At 32.3% G+C, this 21,127-nt stretch overlaps 2 protein-coding genes and 1 non-coding gene across 10 annotated transcripts; all 3 read left to right on the top strand.

Moving 5' to 3' along the window:
- Nucleotides 1-885: 885 nt before the first annotated feature.
- Nucleotides 886-958, top strand: TRNAK-UUU (transfer RNA lysine (anticodon UUU)). Its single transcript has one exon. It is a non-coding gene; the product is annotated as a tRNA-Lys (tRNA).
- A 7,233-nt stretch (nucleotides 959-8,191) lies between these two features.
- On the top strand, nucleotides 8,192-10,434 carry LOC146919840 (Homeodomain-like superfamily protein). Of its 2 annotated transcripts, none has more exons than XM_085713243.1 (5): nucleotides 8,192-8,443; nucleotides 8,544-8,671; nucleotides 8,778-9,090; nucleotides 9,613-9,686; nucleotides 9,818-10,434. In XM_085713243.1, exons 1-5 carry the CDS (start codon nucleotides 8,236-8,238, stop codon nucleotides 10,091-10,093), a joined length of 999 nt encoding a protein of 332 aa, XP_085569369.1. In that variant the 5' UTR covers nucleotides 8,192-8,235; the 3' UTR covers nucleotides 10,094-10,434. The 2 variants fall into 2 exon arrangements, with proteins under 2 accessions (XP_085569369.1, XP_085569368.1); XM_085713242.1 differs by having other exon boundaries at nucleotides 9,610-9,686.
- Nucleotides 10,435-13,659: 3,225 nt separating this feature from the next.
- Nucleotides 13,660-21,127, top strand: LOC146919839 (plasma membrane, autoregulation-binding site, misato segment II, myosin-like, tubulin/FtsZ protein). Of its 7 annotated transcripts, none has more exons than XM_085713237.1 (10): nucleotides 13,660-13,787; nucleotides 13,883-13,963; nucleotides 14,110-14,211; nucleotides 14,895-14,940; nucleotides 16,129-16,204; nucleotides 16,676-17,024; nucleotides 17,589-17,832; nucleotides 18,154-18,396; nucleotides 18,466-18,585; nucleotides 20,101-21,127. In XM_085713237.1, the coding sequence occupies exons 2-10, from the start codon at nucleotides 13,892-13,894 to the stop codon at nucleotides 20,544-20,546; spliced, it is 1,698 nt and encodes a 565-aa protein (XP_085569363.1). In that variant the 5' UTR covers nucleotides 13,660-13,787; nucleotides 13,883-13,891; the 3' UTR covers nucleotides 20,547-21,127. The 7 variants fall into 7 exon arrangements, with proteins under 7 accessions (XP_085569363.1, XP_085569361.1, XP_085569366.1 ...); XM_085713235.1 differs by having other exon boundaries at nucleotides 20,098-21,127; XM_085713240.1 differs by having other exon boundaries at nucleotides 16,664-17,024; nucleotides 20,098-21,127.

The raw sequence follows: 21,127 nt of genomic DNA, 5'->3' as shown, positions 1-21,127 counted from the left end.
TCATTAAAAATTGAAGGAAAAAAATACAAATTACAGGATGCATAAAACGTAGTTTGAAAGTAAATTTTAATTACTTTCACGGTTAGCAAAAGTGAATTTAGACCTAAAATTGATTTTGAGATGTATAAATATATGTTTGGTATTATGGTAGGAGCGATTTGGAACTTGTGTTGGGAATCATACGTGTATTGAGCATTCTTGATTAGATGTGATTTTATCTTTGTAATGTACATTAACCTAAAGCAAAGACATAGACGCAATTCACCTTGCTTTTTTTCCGTATCAATAAAACAATTCATTAAAAATCAATTTTCGTCATTCACTAAACTAAATTACACACATGATACATGGTGTACAACAACAAATACAATCAAATCTTATCCTACTAAGTTAGGCCGGCTACATGAATTAAATTACATAATAACCTTAAAAAAAATTATTTGATTGTGCTATAACCGCAAATGCATCATCTTGGACATTATTTTATTGTCCCCTGATGATTAACAGTTTTGATAGTGATTATCAAGCTACTTAAAAAGTAGCAGTTGCTCACCTCTATACAAATTAGTGATGTAAAAAATTGTGTATACAAAGTAGGAGTAAGCATTAAAACTCTAGTACACAAAGAATGTTTATTTATCAATGTTTATTAATTGATTGTAGGGAAGAACTCTCGATTGAATTTTAAAGATTCTCAATGTTTATTCAATGCTTACCTTTCTCTCATTTTCTTGCTATGTTATAGGACATTAAAGTATAATTCAAATGTGCTTACCTTTCGAAAGAATTCATGTTGAAGTTGGCCATTAAATAAGGTAGAAGATAATGAGAATGATGAATTATTAAATGCATATTTATATATACTTAACAATATACAACTACCAAGCCGTCTTAGCTCAGCTGGTAGAGCGCGTGGCTTTTAACCACGTGGTCGTGGGTTCGATTCCCACAGACGGCGACGTTTTTTGTTACATTGCTTGCATTTTCATTATTTTTCTTTAAAATTAAAAAAATATCGTAAGAAGGGTATATTTATATATACTTTTTGCTATAAATTATACGAGAATATGAGCTAAACTTTTTTATTGCATTTATTTAATATCAGTTTGCAGGTCGTTACTTTAGTTATTAAATGTAATGTTGCATTGAGTGGGAGGACATTCACATTGCTATGGCATTAGTCAAATTGGCATGGAACCAAAGAACATGTCAGTCAACATTAGGATTGAAAATGAAATGAACACAACGAACTGAGCATAATAGAAACAGTTCCACAAATAAAAAGACATATTTCACCCTAAAAACATTATCATGGAATATTGATTATTAATTAGATGCTAGATCTGGATGAATGTATATATATCCCTAGCCTTCTTCACCTGAAATCTTATGTAGCATCATATCTATCCGTATCCATTTTACAGGACGAAGAATATGTCCTATTGCAATGTACCATGATAAAAATTGAGAATTGATTGGGAAGAAAAATATCTATAAGATCTCAAAAAAATATTGAATACATTAGATTAATTAGTTTATAAAAAAATGTTTATTATATTTCCTCAAAAAAATATGTTTATTATATATTTTATATATTTTTTTTAAAAGTCAATACTTGTAGAGCCCAAGTAGTTAACTTTGGTAGTGTAGAATTAATTTACATATAAATCTAATTAAATTTCATCATTATACCATTTAGTTTCTAAAATATCTACCCAAATTAAATTTACTTTGTGAGTTGTGATTGGACACATGTGTATAATATTTTTTATCAAATAATTTAGTGGTTACAAATTTACCTTTTAAGATGAATAAAAGGATAATACAAGATCATTAGACATAGCAACATATTTGACAATTGAACTTTGTTCACGAAGACGGCATATAACATTTTTATACAAATTGAACTTTAACTTTTTCAAAAGATATCAATAAAAATCCTAAGTTGCTATCCGTCAACAGTGCGGATAATAAACATAAACATATGGTATAGTGTAGTATATATAAAATAAAGGCACAACCAATGGCTCTCAATAATACTCGTGGTCTCTTTGATAGGATATATAAACGAAATAAACAATGAAAATGGAAAAAGGAAAAGGACATTTCTTTACGTTTGTCTTTGCAGTTTCCACAACATAAACTAAATCAGCCAATCCCCATCGCGGAAGTATCCTACTATCCTTATCTCTAACATCACATATTAGGAGTTTTCATTTCATTATACTTATTTATTATTACTTGTGAGAAATTAGACAACCCATGTGAGTTCCAAACTAAGTAGATAAGAAATATTTAAATGAAGCTAACATTGGGTTTAGCACAAAATATTATACTTCTACAATATGATAAATTAAATGTTTAAATCTCATATAGAAGAGATGTTTACGATTAGTGTCAGATACATCTTAAGTAAAGTTAATTACAATCAGTGAGAAGAAAAAAAAAAGTTAAATAGATTTTATCTTCTCATGAAGGTTTTTCTTTTAGTGTAAGACGAACGAAGAAGGATTTTTTTTTTTTTTGGTAACAACGAACGAAGAAGGTTTAAGCCCGAATAGATTTTATCTTTTCATTAAAAGAGAAAAAAAACAATATTAAAGAGAGAACAAAAAAGCAAAAGAGATAAAAGAATAAATTAATTGCTCGAATTGAGGTGTTTTCTTACTAAGCTTTCTCATTTCATGATCTCTAATGTCAATTGTGAAACTATTCAAATTGTTCGTTATTTTATTAAGTCTGGTAATTTGAACTCCTTCAACTAAGACCATATTTTTTATGTAATGCTTTTGCTTCTTCACCTTGTTGGCGGGCACATATAGAAGATATAAGAGGGGCTTCTAATTTATAGTCTTGGAGAAGGAAATAAATGGAGAGGGCTTGGATAAAATTGATCCAATTTTAATCAATGTGCGGGTTAATTTATGAGATTCTTTCACCTAATCAACTTGTCTTTTAAATCATATGTAATATCCTCATGCATTGATGTATGAACAATATAGAGGGGTCACGAATTATTTATTAGGGCATGTCATAACTTTTAACGGTAGAAATTCATCAAACTACTTTCAGTAAAGTCGAACAAAAAATAATTTCATCTAAAAATCGAATTCATATTTTTCTAAACAGTTCGTTCTTTGTGGAACTCAATACTCATCAACCGTCAAGTTATTTTGTTAAATCAGAAGCTATTTTGATTGATACTTACAAGTTCAAAAAATAATTTGTCTATTTAATCTTGTTAATGTGAAAGTCAGAAAGTGGGGAAACAAAAGGGATAATGTATACATAAAATTTAATTTAATGTAATAATATGGAAGGTCCTAAAACGTGTCGATGCTTGGAATCCAACCAATATCTAGGAATGGAATCCCAAGTGGTGTATGGTGTTGTTTAGTGCGTTTCGTTGATGGAAAATAATAATTCAAGAAATTCTGCAAGCCACGATTAACATAGCTGGTAGCGGACGGACAAGGATGACTGTATAACCGAAGAAGAATCTTCACTGTTCGTCAAAAATTGTTCCAACCCTCGTGTTGTTATTTGGTTGGTGGTGAAAATTTGTTTTAAGTATTTTTAATAATTAATAAATAATATGCAAGATTCTTAATTGGAAGATACACTAACGACAGATAAGGAACACGTCTGATTTTGGTCATTGTAGGAAGAGTGAGAGAATAGAAACTAGAAAGAAAGTAGAAAGAACATCAAGGAACTGGCCATCATCAATCATCGTGTTGATAAACATTGCTTTTTTTTTAAGCAAAGAATCTCGTTTCATTTGATCATAAATAATGAGAGCAATACAAATAAGAGGATCATAAAAAGCTCTTGGGTTAAAATGTAATAAAGATGTTTTGGTAAGTTTTCAACGGCTTTATTTGATTGTCCCCAAACATAAGACCATCTATAATGGTAGATGCTTTACCTATTTATCACCATATTAAATAGGCACGTTCATTGTGAATATATGAGTGCCTATGAAGAAGGGTGGCTATGGAAACACCATCTCTCCTCATTTTTTACGGGTCCCATTTAATAAATCTTAATAAAATAATTTTTTTTATTGAAATGTAATGATATATATTTATTTGTGGGACCTATTTAATAATTTTTTTTAAAGTGTTGGGTTGGAGCAAATTGATGCTTATTAAATATTACGGTAAAATGAACGATGTGCACATAAGAGACCTATCTAAGCACTCAATTTAAAGTGATATGTTCTGAATGATCTAAGTTAGATTGTAGCTAGCACCAGAGGAAATAAGTGAGCTACAACCAGAATAAAGCGCGTGCCTTATAATCATAGCAATTTACAACCATTTAACAGATTTTTGACATCATATTATTTTATTTTATTCAATACAATTTGAATTTAATTTCATGAGAATAAGCAAAAATTTATTTTTGAAATAGATGATTTTCAAAACAACATCATTAAACAATGTACAAGTTGGTGTTTTTCTTATAATTTAGGATATAGAAAGTGAATTTTTTTCTTATGATTTGGAACGGCTATAGTAAAGTAAAAGTTCGTAATGAAAAGACGGTTACTAAACAAATCTTTTCTTCATCATGCGAGTTTATATTCTATAAACTAACTTATTAGCCTTATTAAACATACCCTTAATGAAAAAAGAGTGTGTAATTGAAAAGAAAATCTTTTTTACTTTTAAGAGTTTGAGTACACAAATTACAAGATATTTTTTACTATATTTGTTTCATTAACTATTCTTCTAAGACCATTTGTTAACATTGTCTATAAAAGAATATGTCAAACACTATAGAATAGTGATGATGGTTGCACTTGTTGAAAGTACATTAATATACATGGTGCGATTTAGACGTGAGCTCGATAAGGGTTTCCCGGGTCCTACATATCCTAAAGATCTTAGGGAATCAGAGCTACACGTGTAATTCTAGTTTAGCCCGGGTTTGGACTTAGGTTTTACTGCTTGAGTGGGGGATATATTTATAGATATGGTAGACAACCTCTTTTCCTATTGTCTTGGGAGCCTCGCTCTTGGATATCTCATGTGTTTGCTATATGAGTTGACGTGGTCCTTTTTTTTTTGTGGTGATTGAGGTTTGAACCCCGGTCATTGCATATATTATGCATTGTTCCTACCAACTGAGTTAAGCTCACGACGACGTGGTCTTTCTTATCTGATAGATGGCGATGAATTGGTTATTCATATCTAATAGTCGGTGGTGTGTTGGTCTTATCTGATAGTTGGGGCGAACTTATCGCCCTAGATCGCCTTTTGAGACTATATTTATTATGCATGTACACAACCCCCAAACACGAAGTCTGTAAGAGCGAAGTGATTAAGTTTAATTATGACACGCTTTAGTAGGTTTACTCACTCTTTATTATGACAATTTAATGGTCATGGATAAGGTGTTGTTCACTCAACTATGTCATTCGATTAATATTACTCCCTCCGTTTCAAAATGAGTGTCGCTTTAGTTAAAAAAAATTGTTCCAAAATGAATGTCACTTTACATTTCCAATGCAATAATAATTTTTTCTTTTCAATTGTACCCTTCAATTAATACTATGTCACACTACTTCCAAAGTATTATTTTTTCTTTAATGAAAAACAAACCAATAGTTGATTAGGATAATTTAGTAAAATTGCTATGACATTAGACTACTTTATTCCATTCCTTAATCTGTGTGCAATTGGCTAAAACGACACTAATTTTAAAACGGAGAGAGTATAATAAAAAATCGACTATCGAATTTTATTTAATAAATAATGTATGTATTCTAAATATATCTAAAAAATGTTTTTTTAAGGGCACTACCCCGATTTTTAATTAATTTTGAATGAGTCCTCGTGAGCTTAGTTCAGTTGGTTGGGACAATGCATAAAATATGCAAGGTTCGGGGTTCAAACTCCGGCCACTATAAAAAAAAAAATTAATTTTGAATGGATTTATCACCAACTATCTTTGATCATTAGACCATCCCCAATGGTGGTGTCTTTATCAATTAAGACACCGTACCTAATAGGTACCCCCATTGGGGAATTATTTTTTGGGGGTCTCTTAAGACCCGGGGTCTTATTTAAGACCCCCAACTTTAAACGGGACCCACACGTTTTTAATATTAAAAAATTGAAATGTAGTGATATAAAGTTATTGATAGTTGATTAGTGGGTCCCATTTAAGAACTTTGTGTGAGATCTGAGTTGGAGGGATTGAGTGCTTATTAGGTACTACTATTAAAAAATGATAAAAGAGTGATGTGTACGTGTGAGACCCATTTAAGTATCCAAAAATGGGTGTCTCCATTGTGGATGCTCTTAGACAACTGAAAAAAAGAATCTTAAGAAAAGCACATCAATCAACTCAGAACATTAATTAATTTTTTTTCAAAATCAATTAATAATAAATAATAGGCTTAATTAATGATTTGGTCCCTTAAGTTATTTGTTGGTTACATTTTGGTCTCATAAGTTATTAACGTTACAATTTGGTCTCTTAACTTACTTTTTGGTTTCGTTTTGGTCCCTTAACTTATTTTTTGGTTTCGTTTTGATCCCTTAACTCTAATAACATAAAGGACCAGAGTGGTTGACGGAGGAAGAGTTAAGGTACCAAAATGAAACCAAAAAATAAGTTAAGGGACCAAATTGTAACATTAATAACTTATGGGACCAAAATGTAACCAACAAATAACTTAAGGGACCAAATTGTAACGTTAATAACTTATGGGACCAAAATGTAACCAACAAATAACTTAAGGGACCAAATCATTAATTAAGCCTAAATAATAAATTATTTACATTACGTTTCGCCGCGTTAGAGCATAGGAATCCAAAGATTCCCAGTTCCCACTGGCCACTAGGAAAAAAACCATTTACAATATTTAGTGAAAAAAACTTCACAGATTTTTCCTTCAAACAAAAAAATTAAAACTTCCACAATAATATTTTCATCCCTGAAAATCTCTTCTACATACATTTTTTTCTTTTCTCCCCTAATTGACTTTTTTTACTGTACTCCCAGCTTCCTTCTCTCTGTTTTTTTTTTTACCAGAATACTCCCTCCGTTTTAACTATCATTTTTTTGGAAAACTTTCTTTAATTTTATTGTTTTTAAAATTTAAAGTAGTATTAAGTATTATTTTGTCAAATAATATTTAATATTCATGTGAAATAGATAATAATAATAATAATTATGAATAATATAGAAAAATGACACATAGTTATACTAAAAATAGTAAAATTATCCTTCAAAAAAAAATGTAAAATTATTGATTTCTTTGGAATTAAATATGTTTCCATAGTTGTTATAAAATTATATAACTTTAATTTCACTCTATAAAAAAAAAAAAATCTTCCACTTTGAGTTCTCATAAATATTTTTGTCAATATTTTAGTATTGTTAGAAATTAAAATGACCCAAGATCTTATCATAATATTGTCAAACTTTGCAGATACGATCTCTTTGTTCGGATAGTAATCTATGCAAAATTAAATTTTAGTTTTAGATTTATGTTATTTTGATTTATTAAAATCCAAACATTTAAAAAAATTATATTTAATCCACCTCTGGTTAAGAAATTTAAGTTATTGGTGCAATATGTGTATGTTTGTCTAGAAATATCTTCATAAAATCATTTAATAATTCAAAGAAAACACGAGTTGACTTAAAGAGATAAGTTCGTTGACCGAAAAAATTGACTTTTTTTTTTAATCGTTGATGGAAAATATTTTAATTAATTAAAAGTCAACTTTTTTATATAGAATTAAAAATAAAAATTTAAAATTTTATAAGTGACAAAAACATATTTAATCTATCCAAATAATTAGACTCAACTAAACAAAAAATAAGTAAATAATTAGACTCAAATAAGTAACGAACGCGTTCACGAAATACGAATTGTTTAAGGAAATCAAAGTTCTATTCTTACATAGATTAATTTTTTGGCTGAACTCAACGTATTTTCCTTATAAATCGAAGAGTTAACACAAAAAGTTAATAAAATTAATGTAAAATTGATTAAATAAAAATAGAAAATTAAAAAGAAGAGAATAAAAAATAAGAATGTGTGCATATTTTCCTAGTGGGACAAAGACGCGACGACCCGAATGCGCGAACGAAATCTTTTTGTCGTGAATCTCAATTTTTATCCTTTTATTTATTCATTATATAAATGAATCTCTATCTTCTTCTTTTCACTTTCATTCATTTTCAGAGTAACAAAAAAGAAAAAACATCATCATGGAACAACAACAATTGAACTTAGATTTGACTTTAGCCTCTGTTCCAAAAACCGTTTCTCATTTCCTCAACAACGTTGTTCAAACCAACGACATGTCTCAGAAACTTTCAATGCTTGATGACTTAGTTCATAGCTTGGAAGAAGAAATGAAAAAAGTTCTTGCTTTCAAACGTGAACTCCCTCTTTCCATACTCCTCCTTAATGATGGTAACTAATTTTCTAATTAATTTTTGTGGTATTTCTTGTTTTTTGGATTTAACCTTTTTCTTTTTTGTTAATTTTTTATTTTTGCTGTTAATTGATGTAGCTATAGCAAGATTGAATGATGAAAAAGAAAAAGTTGGGTTGATGAAAATGGAAGATTTGAAAGAAAACTGTGATAATAAGAAGAATTGGATGAGTTCAGCTCAGCTATGGACTAATGAAACAAAAACGGTAATTTTAATATTTTTTTAGAAATTAGTAAATTACCTTTTTTTTAATTGTGATTTTTGTTTATTGAAGTGAGATTTGAGATAAAAAAAAAATGTTTTTTTGGTAGAACAATGAAGGTGATGATGGTAGGATTGTGTTACAGAAGAGTAATGGTGGAGGGGTATTTATGGGATTTAATGAAAATCTGTTGAAGGAGGTTTCACAAGCTAAGAGCTTTAGTTTGGTGTCTGAAGTGAGTCATGGAAATTCAAAGAGTGGTGATGGTAGTTCTGGATCGTCTTTGTTGCGTGTTGAGATACAGAATCAACCTCAGCCGCCGCAACCTTTGCAGCAGAGTTCCAGGAAACAAAGGAGGTGCTGGTCGTCGGAGCTTCATCACCGATTTGTTGATGCACTTCAACAGCTTGGTGGAGCACATGGTAAATTGTTTTTGTTCAGATTGATTGTTAATTAGTTGTGTTAAGTGTTGCTCTGATTTATTATGGTATAGGAATTTTCTTAGTGTATATTTTGTTTTGGATTTGGTAATAGAGTTGATTCTCCAATTTGGAATTGAAATTGTGGGTCTTGTATTGGGTGGGGGGAGCAATCTGGATTACCTGCAGTTAGGAAATATGTGGATTTAGTGTATTTAATCAATCTTAGTCGTTGTATGGATATCATACGATTTTATAGTTGTGTAAAATAGTTCAGCTTGAAATCGAAGCCATCTGATCTGCATCTTACAACTGAGACAACCACTACAGGAATCCCACTCTTGTGTATAGGGATCAAGATTACATGACATGTTATTAGGGATTAGTATAGGCACCTATTTGTTATAACTTAGAACTGTTCGATTAAGATTGGAGGTTTCCATCTTGCTGATTGCAAAAAATTTTGACCGTACACAGGCTATGTAGGGTGTGTATGAGCCTAACTGGTTTTCTTTTTTGTAGCAGCCACTCCTAAGCAAATTAGGGAAAAGATGCAAGTGGATGGATTAACAAATGATGAAGTGAAAAGCCATTTGCAAGTGAGTGACAATATTTCATCTCAAACTCCAAACCATCCATGGTTAATACGATTATTAGTTTCTTCGTATTAATTTGATTCTTTTGTTATGTCATGTCAAGCAATTGATGTAGCACATTTGTGATTATGCAGAAGTATAGGCTTCATGTTAGAAGATTCCCAGTTTCGTCAATTCAGGAGGCTAATAAGTTAGCCTTGTATATGGCTCAAGATCAATGTGAAGAAGATACATCAAAGGGAAACTTCTCAGAGTCTGTTTCTCCACAGGGTCCTCTTACTCCTCTTCTCCTTGGTGGATCTGTTCAAGGTCTTTCAAGCCATGGAAGAAACAGTATGGATGCTGAAGATGAGCAATCAGATTGCAGGAATTGGAAAAGTGATCAGGAGCAGCAGCATGAAGCTGAATAAATAATCAAAGCCTCTAAATTTTGCTGAGTGCTGACAATATTATAATAAAACATATAGATGAAGAATGAGAAGTTAACAACATAAAGATACTATATTATATATCTAACAAAGAGAACTATAGAGAGATTAAGTTTTATGCCATAGTGATTTTGTTTTTCATAATTATGCTATGGTTATTTTAGACTATTGTGGAAAGAGCTGCTGATATATTTTGCAGAATCTTTCATATCTGATATTGATGGAGGTTTTTGTTATAACCAGTACAGTTGCATGTAACTGTATTTTATCTGTACAATTGTCATTGATGAATTCTCATTTATGATATTTGCTTTGATTTCTTATGTTGTTGTTTGGCTTTTAGATATTGGATTTTGTGCAAATGGCACAGCACACAGTATGGAATCCACCTAAAAAATTTCCATTTTGGATGTTGTGTTTATTTGAGTAACACTTCCATGAAAAGGTTCATTGTGTGGACGAAATACTTGTGTTGTTCTCAGCCATCCATCCATGTGCTAGGCTTCTAGCCATATCTTCATGTTTATTTTGGGATATCTTGATTTGAACATGATCGAGTACAAGCTTATCTGCTTCATTGATCATAAAGTGCAAAATCTGTCTGGTACCCTATTCTTGATAGCATTAGAATATTGACAGATTTTGTGCCTGAATTTTATCGAAATAAATGTGCTTTTGAGCATTTTGGCTGGATCTTATTAAGGATGACACATAAAGGGTTAGATAGAATATTTGATGTTTGTCAATTTTTTCTTGGTGTCAAACAGTCCAGCTAAATTTACACATACAAAATCAGACAATGATACGATATGGCATCAATACGCATACGGGAAAATTTTAAAATTCAAGATAGGATACGGCTGGAATGCTTCAATAAAAAATTAAATTTAAACTACATATTAAAACTCAAAATAAAAAATATGGACTAAAACTCAAAAGCAAAAAAAAATTGGCGTAAAACCTAGACCAAACAGACATAGAAAAACGATAAGGCACAACAATGAAATTGTCTTCACACAACAATCAACAATAACATCGTTCTCAAACAAACAAAGAGACACAAAACAGATGACGGTAACAATAGAAATATAAATGTAAGTTATACTGATAATAAAGAAAGCGACAATTAGACAATTACATATATGATACTCCCTCCGTTTCAAAATGAGTGTCATTTTAGCAAAAAAAAATTTGTTTCAAAATGAATGTCGCTTTACATTTCTAATACAACTTTAATTTTTTTCTTTCAACTTTACCCTCTTAAACTTTTCTCTCACACAATTTTCAATGTAACTTTAAGTTTGTCTTTTTCTAATAAAGTAAGGACAGTTTAGTAAAAGCGTTATATCCAATGATTATTTCATTCCATTTCTTAATCTGTGTGCCAGAGCCTAAAGCGACACTCATTTTGAAACGGAGGGAGTATATCCTAAATAGAAAACATCATTACTTAGTCAATTACATATATACCAAATATAATAGAAACATCAGGTAGCCCGCACATATGAGTTTTCCACCGCCTATCTCTCGTATCCCAGATGTATCTGAAAAGTATCGGATAATTGTTTTTAAAAAAAATAAAATTTAATCTTCGGATACTCTCCTGATACGTATCGGGAAGTATCAGGCAGGTATCGGTGCGTGATACATAGAAGATACAGTACGTCATCTATTTTGAAGTATCTGAGCTTTAGAGAAGAAAGACATTATGGTCCAAACGAGGACTCCATCATGTGGATTTTTTTTTTTGAAGGGGGCTCCATCATGTGAAATGTGTATCCAATCTTTCCCTAAAAATATCTCACAAACTTGAAATAGATATATAATGTCCTCACTATTCAAATTTTCTGCATCCGTCCCTAAATGATTGAGACTATTATTACTCCTTTTATGCGTGGGAATAATCACCGTTATTCTTTTCAATTCATCGGTGCATGCATATATCCTCAAAGTCAAAACACACTGCCCACACAAATAGCCGAGCAAGGCTAGGCATTGTAGGCCATTTCGTTTTGGCCAGTCGAAATAGGCTTGCTTATAAATACTTACTTTTTACTATGTATTCAACACACAATTAATCAAACACAAACTATTTTTTGCTATTTTATTCCTTTGTCATTATGCATTTATTTTTGTTTACGTGCATTTCTTAGTCTAGTAACAAAATTTCAAAAATAACCACACTGAAGCAATTAAAAAATCTACAGCTAAAGGACAAAGTTCAATTCCTAGCATCAATCACTTTAAGAAAAGGAAGCACGGTTAAGGAACATTAATTGATACCTCATATAGTCTACAATTCCATCAATAAGGTGGTAACTCTCGTATCTTTTATTGTATATATACTCAACATTCAATCAATAAAACATTTTTATATTTTATCCATTGATGAAAATAGTCCTTTCAAATTATATTTTAAGAAGAAAATAGTCTTTTTTATATTATATACTTGATCTCTGCATTTTAAAATTCCCCAATTTTGGTCACTTCCTTGAAATTCTGAATTAAAAATGATGATATGATATATTTTAAATGTCTTGACATATTATATGATGATGCAAAGTCATTCAGATTGATTAATTATTTTCATGTCATTAATCAAATTACAAAAAAAATAAATCATTTTTGAAGCTGAAATATAAGTTTTTCGAAGGGTTTCTTTCACTTTCATGAGTACCGGCCATCCTACATCATCAATGTACAATTTTTTTTTAGGGTCCATCAATTAAAACTCTTCCAAAGAACCATCAATTTAAAACATGCAACATCACCATATTTGAGTCCATAAATACTAGGGATAAACCAAAACAATTGATTTTAAAATGTGGCGACCAATTTTTGAACGAGTGAAAATAAAGTGACCAAAACTACAATCAAACCAATTTTCGATCATGTTTCACCTCGCACATCCATTAAATTTTCTCTGTTCCATTACATAAAACTAAACTCATGTTCATAAGTTCTCTGAACCATAAATTTTTTTTTGACAAAAAAGAAGTTTGTTGAACCATAAAATTGTTCACTTATATGTATGAGTTTATAATTACTTTACTATTTCATCTAGGAAAATGTTAACTAATACCAAAAATAAATATTGATGAATTTTTTTTTAAAGGATTAAAAATTTAACAAAAATACAAACTAATTAATTGAACTGATTAACAAGCACAAGCTTCACCAAAGAACGAATTATTCCAAAGTATTGAGTTCAATTCGTAGATAATTTAAGGGGAATTAGTCACTTTAGTCCCTGAATGGGGAACGATTCGTCAATTTAGTCCCTGAATGCAGATAAATTGCAAAATAGTCCCTGAATGTAGACTTTGTTAGTCAATTTAGTCCCTGAATGCAGACTCCGTTAGTCAATTTAGTCCCTGAATGTAGACTTCGTTAGTCACTTTAGTCCCTTAAATTGACCATGCAGGGACTGTTTTGCATATTATCTGCATTCAGGGACTAAATTGACGAATCGTTCCCCATTCAAGGACTAAAGTGATTAATTCCCCATAATTTAATTACAAAGAGGTCCTTAACGAAAAGAAAAGTTTAACAAAAGCTCTTTCCTCATAACCCCTAACCCGTTGCCAAAGCTTCTCGGCCTGCAAACTCGCGCCGGCACCGCCCTCCGCCGCATCTACTGCCTGTGCTCTGCGACAACTTCTTTGCTTAGTCTAAGGTGCCTTCAATGATAAATTTCGAAATAGACTCTCTTTTGTTTGCTCTGTGAAGAAATTAATGCGATTATGCTACTTTGAAACTGTTGTAGAATAGATAGAGAAAATGAAAGAAATTGTAACAATTCAAGTTGGTGATTATGCAAACTACGTTGGCTCTCACTTCTGGAACTTTCAGGTTTCACTTCACATTCTCTTTGCTTTGTTTATCTGTTTCAAATTGCAACCAATTGTTCAAAATGTTTTTTTTTTTAGTTTTAGTAAGCATTTTTAGTGTTTTTTTTTACATGACTATGTGATAATTATTGTGTGTTGAATTGTTAGGATGAGTTGATTGGGTTGGCCGCGGACCCTCAAGCTGATTCAGTGTTCAAGAATCATGATCTTAACATGGATGTGCTTTATCGTACCGGTCAGACACTACAGGTGCAATTTTCTCTACTTTAACTATTTCATTTTAAGTACTATTATTTCGAGGAAAAAAATGATCTTGTATGTTATTAGAAGTCTCTTGTGGTTTGCCTCGAGTGGTTAATGAACTTTAGTTAAGGTGGAACTATCAGGAGCAACCAAGTTTGATCTTTGTCTCAAACAATCATTGATCAGACTTTACTTATTTCCGAGACGAACTCCATAGGCCCACTATCCCATATGAACAGGAGGTTTAAGGCCAAAAGAAAAGTCTTTTGGTGCAAGATGGAATATGATCTTGTATGTGGCCTTATCTAGTTGGTCTGTTGCTTATGGTTCTAGATTGAGGTTGCGATTGCGCATTGAACTTGTTATTGCGGAAAAGTATGGATAAATGTAGTCGATACACCCACAATCGAGGCTGCATGCCGTTGTGGAGACCTCTAAAACCTTTACATTGTTGATGCAGATCGCAATTTTGAACTATTGCTTCCATGTGTCATGTCCATGTTCATTAAAGCAAACTTTAAGCATCAGTTACTTAGGTTCTGTTAAGTGTTAATTATACTTTTGAATGTCGAATGACTTTTTTTTTATTAATAGTGACTTGTGAAAATAGCGACAAATGATCTGAATTTATTGATTAGAAGCATCAACTGTTCTATATATGCTTATCTATCTTTCATAAATGTGTGCAGGGCATTGATACATACACTCCTCGCCTGCTCTCAATAAACATGAGAGGTATTCAAATGTATCTTTTGTTAGTTCTTTTGGTTCTTAATTGTGTCTTTACTTGCTTAATTTAGTCTTCAAATGTGTTTTTCGTTTGTCAATTTAATCCATAAAATTACTAACAAAACACACACTTGGCGATGTGTTTGTAATTTTTAATTCAGGGACTATAGTGACATCACATATGAAAGAGTTTTCTCTGCTATGAATTCTATCAAGAATCAGATACTCATACTAAATCGCATGAGAGATGAAATAGCTAAATGATTGTTTTAATTATTTAAATAGAGATACACATTTTTGTTGGCATTGTAAATGAGAAAGTCGTTCAATGTTTTCAAAATATTAAAATTCGTAGAGAACAATTATAATGTGTCCTTATTCTTTTAAACAGAAAATGTTTTATATATTTAATGCTACAAATTTATATATATGGTGGCCCCTACTCAAAATTTATTTCCCTGAGGGATAGTATTACATTCTCCTGAACTAACACCCGAAGTATTGGTAAAAAGTCATAGTAATAGTATGTAGTAGGACCTATTTCGCTGGTTCAAAGGTTCAGTGATGTTGCGAAACCAATTACCTGCTTTTTTTTTTTTTTTTTTTTTGTGGAGATAGAAATCAGATGGGTTTGTTAAGTTGATGGGAAAATCGGAAACAATCTAAACAAGAGGACTGGCTATATTATATTTATAACTTACAATGCCAAAAGCAGAAGACAACTTATTTTGTAATTGCTAAAGATAATTTACTATATCTTCGTAGTAAATAGTACTTTTTTTTTTTTACCGTAAAAAAAATAAATAAATAGTACATTTTTGAGATTGTTGACTTTTCACTGAAGACAATTCCTGACGTTTGCTTTTGACATGATTCCCGCATATTTAAGATTTTTATCATTTTATGCAACATTGCTTGCCTTTTCTACCTTTATGGAGTTGAAGTAAATACAACATCTTGCATATCGGGTGTCTCCTTTTCGGATGCCAGTTTTTATCTCAAATAAAATCCTTGCAATTTCCATTTGTTCTGTCTTCTGCTGATCGCATGATGATAGTATGTATCACTGTAAACATATTTTAGTATGAGATTAATTGTATAATCTCTTATCCGTTTTCCTTTCAAGTGCGAATATCACTCCTTCAGTCCTTCCCTCGTTGTAATCTATTTTTCCAAATCTGTTAACCTTTTCAGGATCCCTTGGATCTATGAGCTCACGCGGTACACTGTATAAGGAGGCTGCTCCCGCAACATCAGACGTTTTCACATGGTGAGAGCTTTTTCAGCTTATGCTTTTATAATGAAAGTTCAATGATAAATGATATAGAGTAGAAAAACTGTAGAGGATTGAGGAAGGAACTCTAACGTTGACATTCTTGTGGACATTGATTTTTGTTGTACAAATTTTCTCTTTAGATTATTAGCTTTAAGAAAATTGGCGATTTCTTTTGTAAATATTAGCAATATTGAGACATCGTATAAGGTTAGTGAATAGGTTTTATATATGCAATGCCTGATTACTGTAATAGAGAAGTCAGATCTTCGCTACAGATGCACTTAAGAAAACTGAGATTTAAGAGTATGCATAAAATTAAAAATGGTCTGTTTTCCACTTGCAGAATCCGTTTAGTCGTATCTTTTTACTGTTGGACATCAAACCTACTTCACCAGCTATGTCTTCATAGTCTCTTGGTTTAAAATTATGTTCAAATGCGTCTAATGTCCATAGACCTATGTGCAGGACTGGTGGAGTTTCCACCCAAGCCTCTGAACCTCAGAAAAAAAACTTGTTCCTACAAAGCCTTTATGAAGAAGAAAACCAAAATATGGTAAATGAGACGAGTGGTTCTCCAAGCGAGTACCAGGATAGGGATATAACTGAGAGTCTAGAAAATGGAGTTCAGTTTTGGACAGATTACTCAAAAGTACATTTCCACCCCCAAAGTCTATATGAATTAAATGGAGTTTGGACAGATGTTGGCGATTTTGACAATTATGGAATTGGAAGGGATTCTTTTGCATGGGCTTCACAAGGGGAAGAAATTAGTGATAGGCTTCGTTTTTTTGTTGAAGAATGTGACCATGTACAGGTAACTAAATTTTATTTTTTTGATATAGTAGTTGATTTGGGGAATAGTTATCACGTATTTTTACCTGTCACTCTTGTAATGAAACAAAGAATTTGTGCAATATCTTAAAGCATCTGGTTTTTCTGTAAGTTTTCATTTTTTGGTCAATTTTTGTTCTTTTTTTCATTTTCTCAAGGGTCCTAAAAATATGCTTATGCCTTGAATATAGGTAATAGTGCTTGTATTTAATGTACCAAATTAATTATTTCTATGCATTTTATTTTACAACGAACTAAGTATTTCATAAACTTGTTTAGAACCTGTTAATTGAAGTACGGTATCCGTATTTCTGTAAATGCTACTGTAAACTGACATGGTAACATTACAACATCACATTCCACAAACCTATTTGTTTGTTTATCTTTGTTTACTTCAGTGTGATATTTATATATTAATGGTACTATTGATATGCTAACAAAACATATGGTGTTTTGATCTTAGCCATAGCCTTTTTCCGTTAGGCTTTAAAAAATAATTCAGTTTGGTATGACGTTCCTTGAACAATCATTCTTTAAAATTTGGCAGGGATTTCAATTTGTAGTTGATGACTCTGGTGGTTTCTCCTCCGTGGCTTCTGAGTTTTTAGAGAACATTGTGGATGAATATACAAACACTCCTGTCATGCTGTATACTGTCCGTGGTTCTGGTCCACGGGCACGTCTTCAGAGCCGGAACCGTAAAATTTTAGAGGAGCTTCATGATGCTATATCATTTTCAAGACTATCATCCTATTGTAAACTTATTGTACCTGTTGGCCTGCCCTCCTTAAGTAAGTGTAATAATTCTTGTCATGTAGAGTTTATCATCATACTATCAGTTTCAATGGTCAATATCCATCTTTGATAATAGGCTGCAATTAATGATTTTTAAGATTCTGACACTTAAATGGTTACTTGGGATTGATGGCCTTAAATTCCTTTGTTGTAATCTATTCTAATATTAATGCGGTTTTCTCACTGATGCCAAATGTATTGTTGTTGGCTCATTGATACATATATTCTAGATTCCAACTCTCTTATTCAATTATACTAAACCTTCTTTTGATGTTTTTCTTCTGGTCTTAAGTTTCCCTTTTCATTGAATTTCATAGGTAAAGCTTCCAAATTCCTCCATATTGAAGATGAGAAACATTACCACTCAAGTGCAGTTTATGCTGCTGCACTACACTCCATTAGTCTTCCTTTCCGAATGGCACCAGTTGGGCCTACTGCAGATGCATGTTCTGTTTCCGGGGCTGTGGATTTTCATGGACTTATACAAATGTTATCAGGGCAAGGACGGCAGAATATGGTGTCAATTCTGGATGTTGCCATGCCAACACCTGCTTTAACAGGTACATTTGAATAATTTGAGTTAATCTTGATAAGATATGTATTTGATTGGTCTTTTTGTTGAAATTCAGGAGGACAAAATGAACCGTGTTTGTTAGAAAACTTTCAGCCGTTGACCCCAATGATTTCTGAGGATGGTGAAGACTTACAGGCAATTGAACACTTGACAGTCCATGGAGCTCTTGCATCAGGTATTTTGCATTGAGATTTATTAATGTTAAACATTATTAATGATTTCCCTTGTATCCTCTTGTCTTGTCTTTCTAAACTTAACATTATTCTCCACTTCAATGATCTTACCCTGTATCTAATAAGCACACCAACCAACCGATCAAAGCATTTTCCCACTAAATGATATCCATTACATTGATCAAACGGCACCATAATATCTTATCATTGAATCAATGACATTGATCATGTTTAGTGATATCCTGTATCCAATATGCATAATGGTTTAAAGTAAATAGTAGATTCTTTGGATTTCAAATCAATTTTACTGTTCCGAGTAAGATCATGGTCAAAACGATATATTTAGGATATCTGTAATTCTGTATTTGGCCAGTCTGTGAATCACTGGAGGTTGCAAAGTAAAATGTCTCTGTATCAAGCAACAACTATAACAACCATGTCTTATCTCACTAGGTGAGTTCGGCTACATGGATCAGAAGACGCTAATTCCCCATCCTGTATTAAAAAAAAATAAAAATAGACCACTTACCTCTAAAATCTAAATCTAAATCTCTCTTGACGTTTTGACCTAAAATTTTTCTTGGTCTTTCTCTATCTCAAACTATTAGATTATCCTTCATCTTGTCAACCCCACTAACTGGTACATTTGTAGATCTTCATACATCCAAAAGAACAAATAGAAATGAAAAAGATATACAGTACATGTTTTATACATCTGAAAAGATTAGAATTATGTTAATGTATGTTTAATTAAAGGCAACTCCCTTCTGTCAAAAAAAAGAAAAGAAAGGCAACTACCAAATTGTTGTCTATCATAAAATGCTTAATAATATGATGGGTACCAGACAGTGAGGTAAAATGTACTCCCTCCGTCCCGGAATATCTGAGCCAGTTTGGTTTTTCACACAGATTAAGAAAAATGTATAAATAAAGGGGAAAGTGGAATATATTGAATTGGGAATGATGAAAGTAGTATTAATTAGAGTTATATTGTATTGGGAATGATGAAAGTTGTATTGAAAATTGAAATGGCTCAGTTATTTTGGGACACTTTTTTTTAGTAAATGGGTCAGATATTCCGGGACGGAGGGAGTATTAGATGAAATATTCAGTCCTGTATGACAGGGATTGCGGGATCTTGTTTCTGAAATACACAACAGGAAAGGCAAAAGCAATTAAAGAAAATAGTATAGGCAATGTGAGAGTTCCTAGTGTCTCCCTACTCCCTGGAAGTCCAAATTAACTCCAACCTACCCTCCATAATCCCCCACTCTCACAGAATGTTTATAACCAACGGAATGATTCCAATTTTAATTTGCCTGAAGAAGGTGCTAAACTTGTGCAAATTTTATGAATAGTATATTCTTCCCAAGCTTGAATGTGTGAAGTGGTCTGTTGGAATTATCAAATGATTTGTCTTCATTATTTGGTTAATTTTTTTTTCTTCCGTTTGTTCCCAAGTTTTGTTTACTGCATGATATTTTCTTCTCAACCCCTTTGCTGTTTTTGTTCAGTAGAAGGTCGTCGTGCTTCTGTTTGTGAAGTAAAAGATGCAGTTGATGCTGCTTATCAACGTGCCGATACAAGGCCGTTGTTCAGCCATCTATCTGTTGCTCGTTGTCCCCTGCCTATTCCCTTGCCATTTCCATCAATCTTTGGAAACCAGGTTGGCAAGTACGGTGAATTAATGAGCGACCAACTGACTAATTCTTCATCAAAAGGATCCCTTGACGTCCATTCCATTCCCATGGCTGCCAGATTACGTTCCAGCAGTGCTGTCTTGCCACTTTTGGAGTATAACCTGCAAAATCTTCACCGGTATGGAATTACACGAGGAGCCGCTGGGGCAGAGTTACTTAGGGGTTGGGGCTTCGGAAAAGAAGAATTGGTGGAAATGCAGGAGATGTTGTCTAAAATGGTTGCCACATTGTGTCCTCCTGAGTTGTCATCTGATTCAGATTAGAATGCATACATTGTTCTTGGTTCCAAAAACAAGAAGTGAGGGAACATTTGTAAGGTTACAGACTGACAAATTTGACCAATGCTTCAGGGTTCTTGTTGTTTAATGCTCCCCACCCTCATGGTTGATTTTCGTTTTCTTTAGCAAGTGATGTAATTGTGAAAAGAAGTGTCATAAGAATGACATTGGTGGTTTTTTTTGTTTCCCCTACTCGGGTGCTTTGCTCTGTGACTCCCTGCTGATCTATGGAGCCTCGCCCGTGTGGTTAACCTTGCCTAGCATTCCACAGAAGCTGGTTCTAGGTGGTTATCAAATTTTTGCAATTTCCTCTCAACAAAACTTATACGAGCCTCTTCATTTGCTGGTTGAAGGACATAAGCTCAGGCTGGGTCTGCATGTGTTTTCGGACGAATTAACTGTTGTTTCCAATGGATTGTATTATCAATATCAATGACAATGTGTTGGAACTGAGTTTTCAAGAGAAAAGTCCTTGGTGTTTTTTTGGGTCTCTGACCCGGTTTTGCAGTAAAAGAAAGACACTTAATTTAATTATTATATTATACACTGCAGTTTTCTATCTTCAA

This window comes from Medicago sativa, chromosome 5 (genome assembly GCF_051527215.1).
Source record: "Medicago sativa cultivar Bolivia chromosome 5, Bolivia_mono, whole genome shotgun sequence".
NCBI classification, from domain to species: domain Eukaryota; kingdom Viridiplantae; phylum Streptophyta; class Magnoliopsida; order Fabales; family Fabaceae; genus Medicago; species Medicago sativa.
This window is presented reverse-complemented; position numbering and strand designations above follow the sequence as displayed.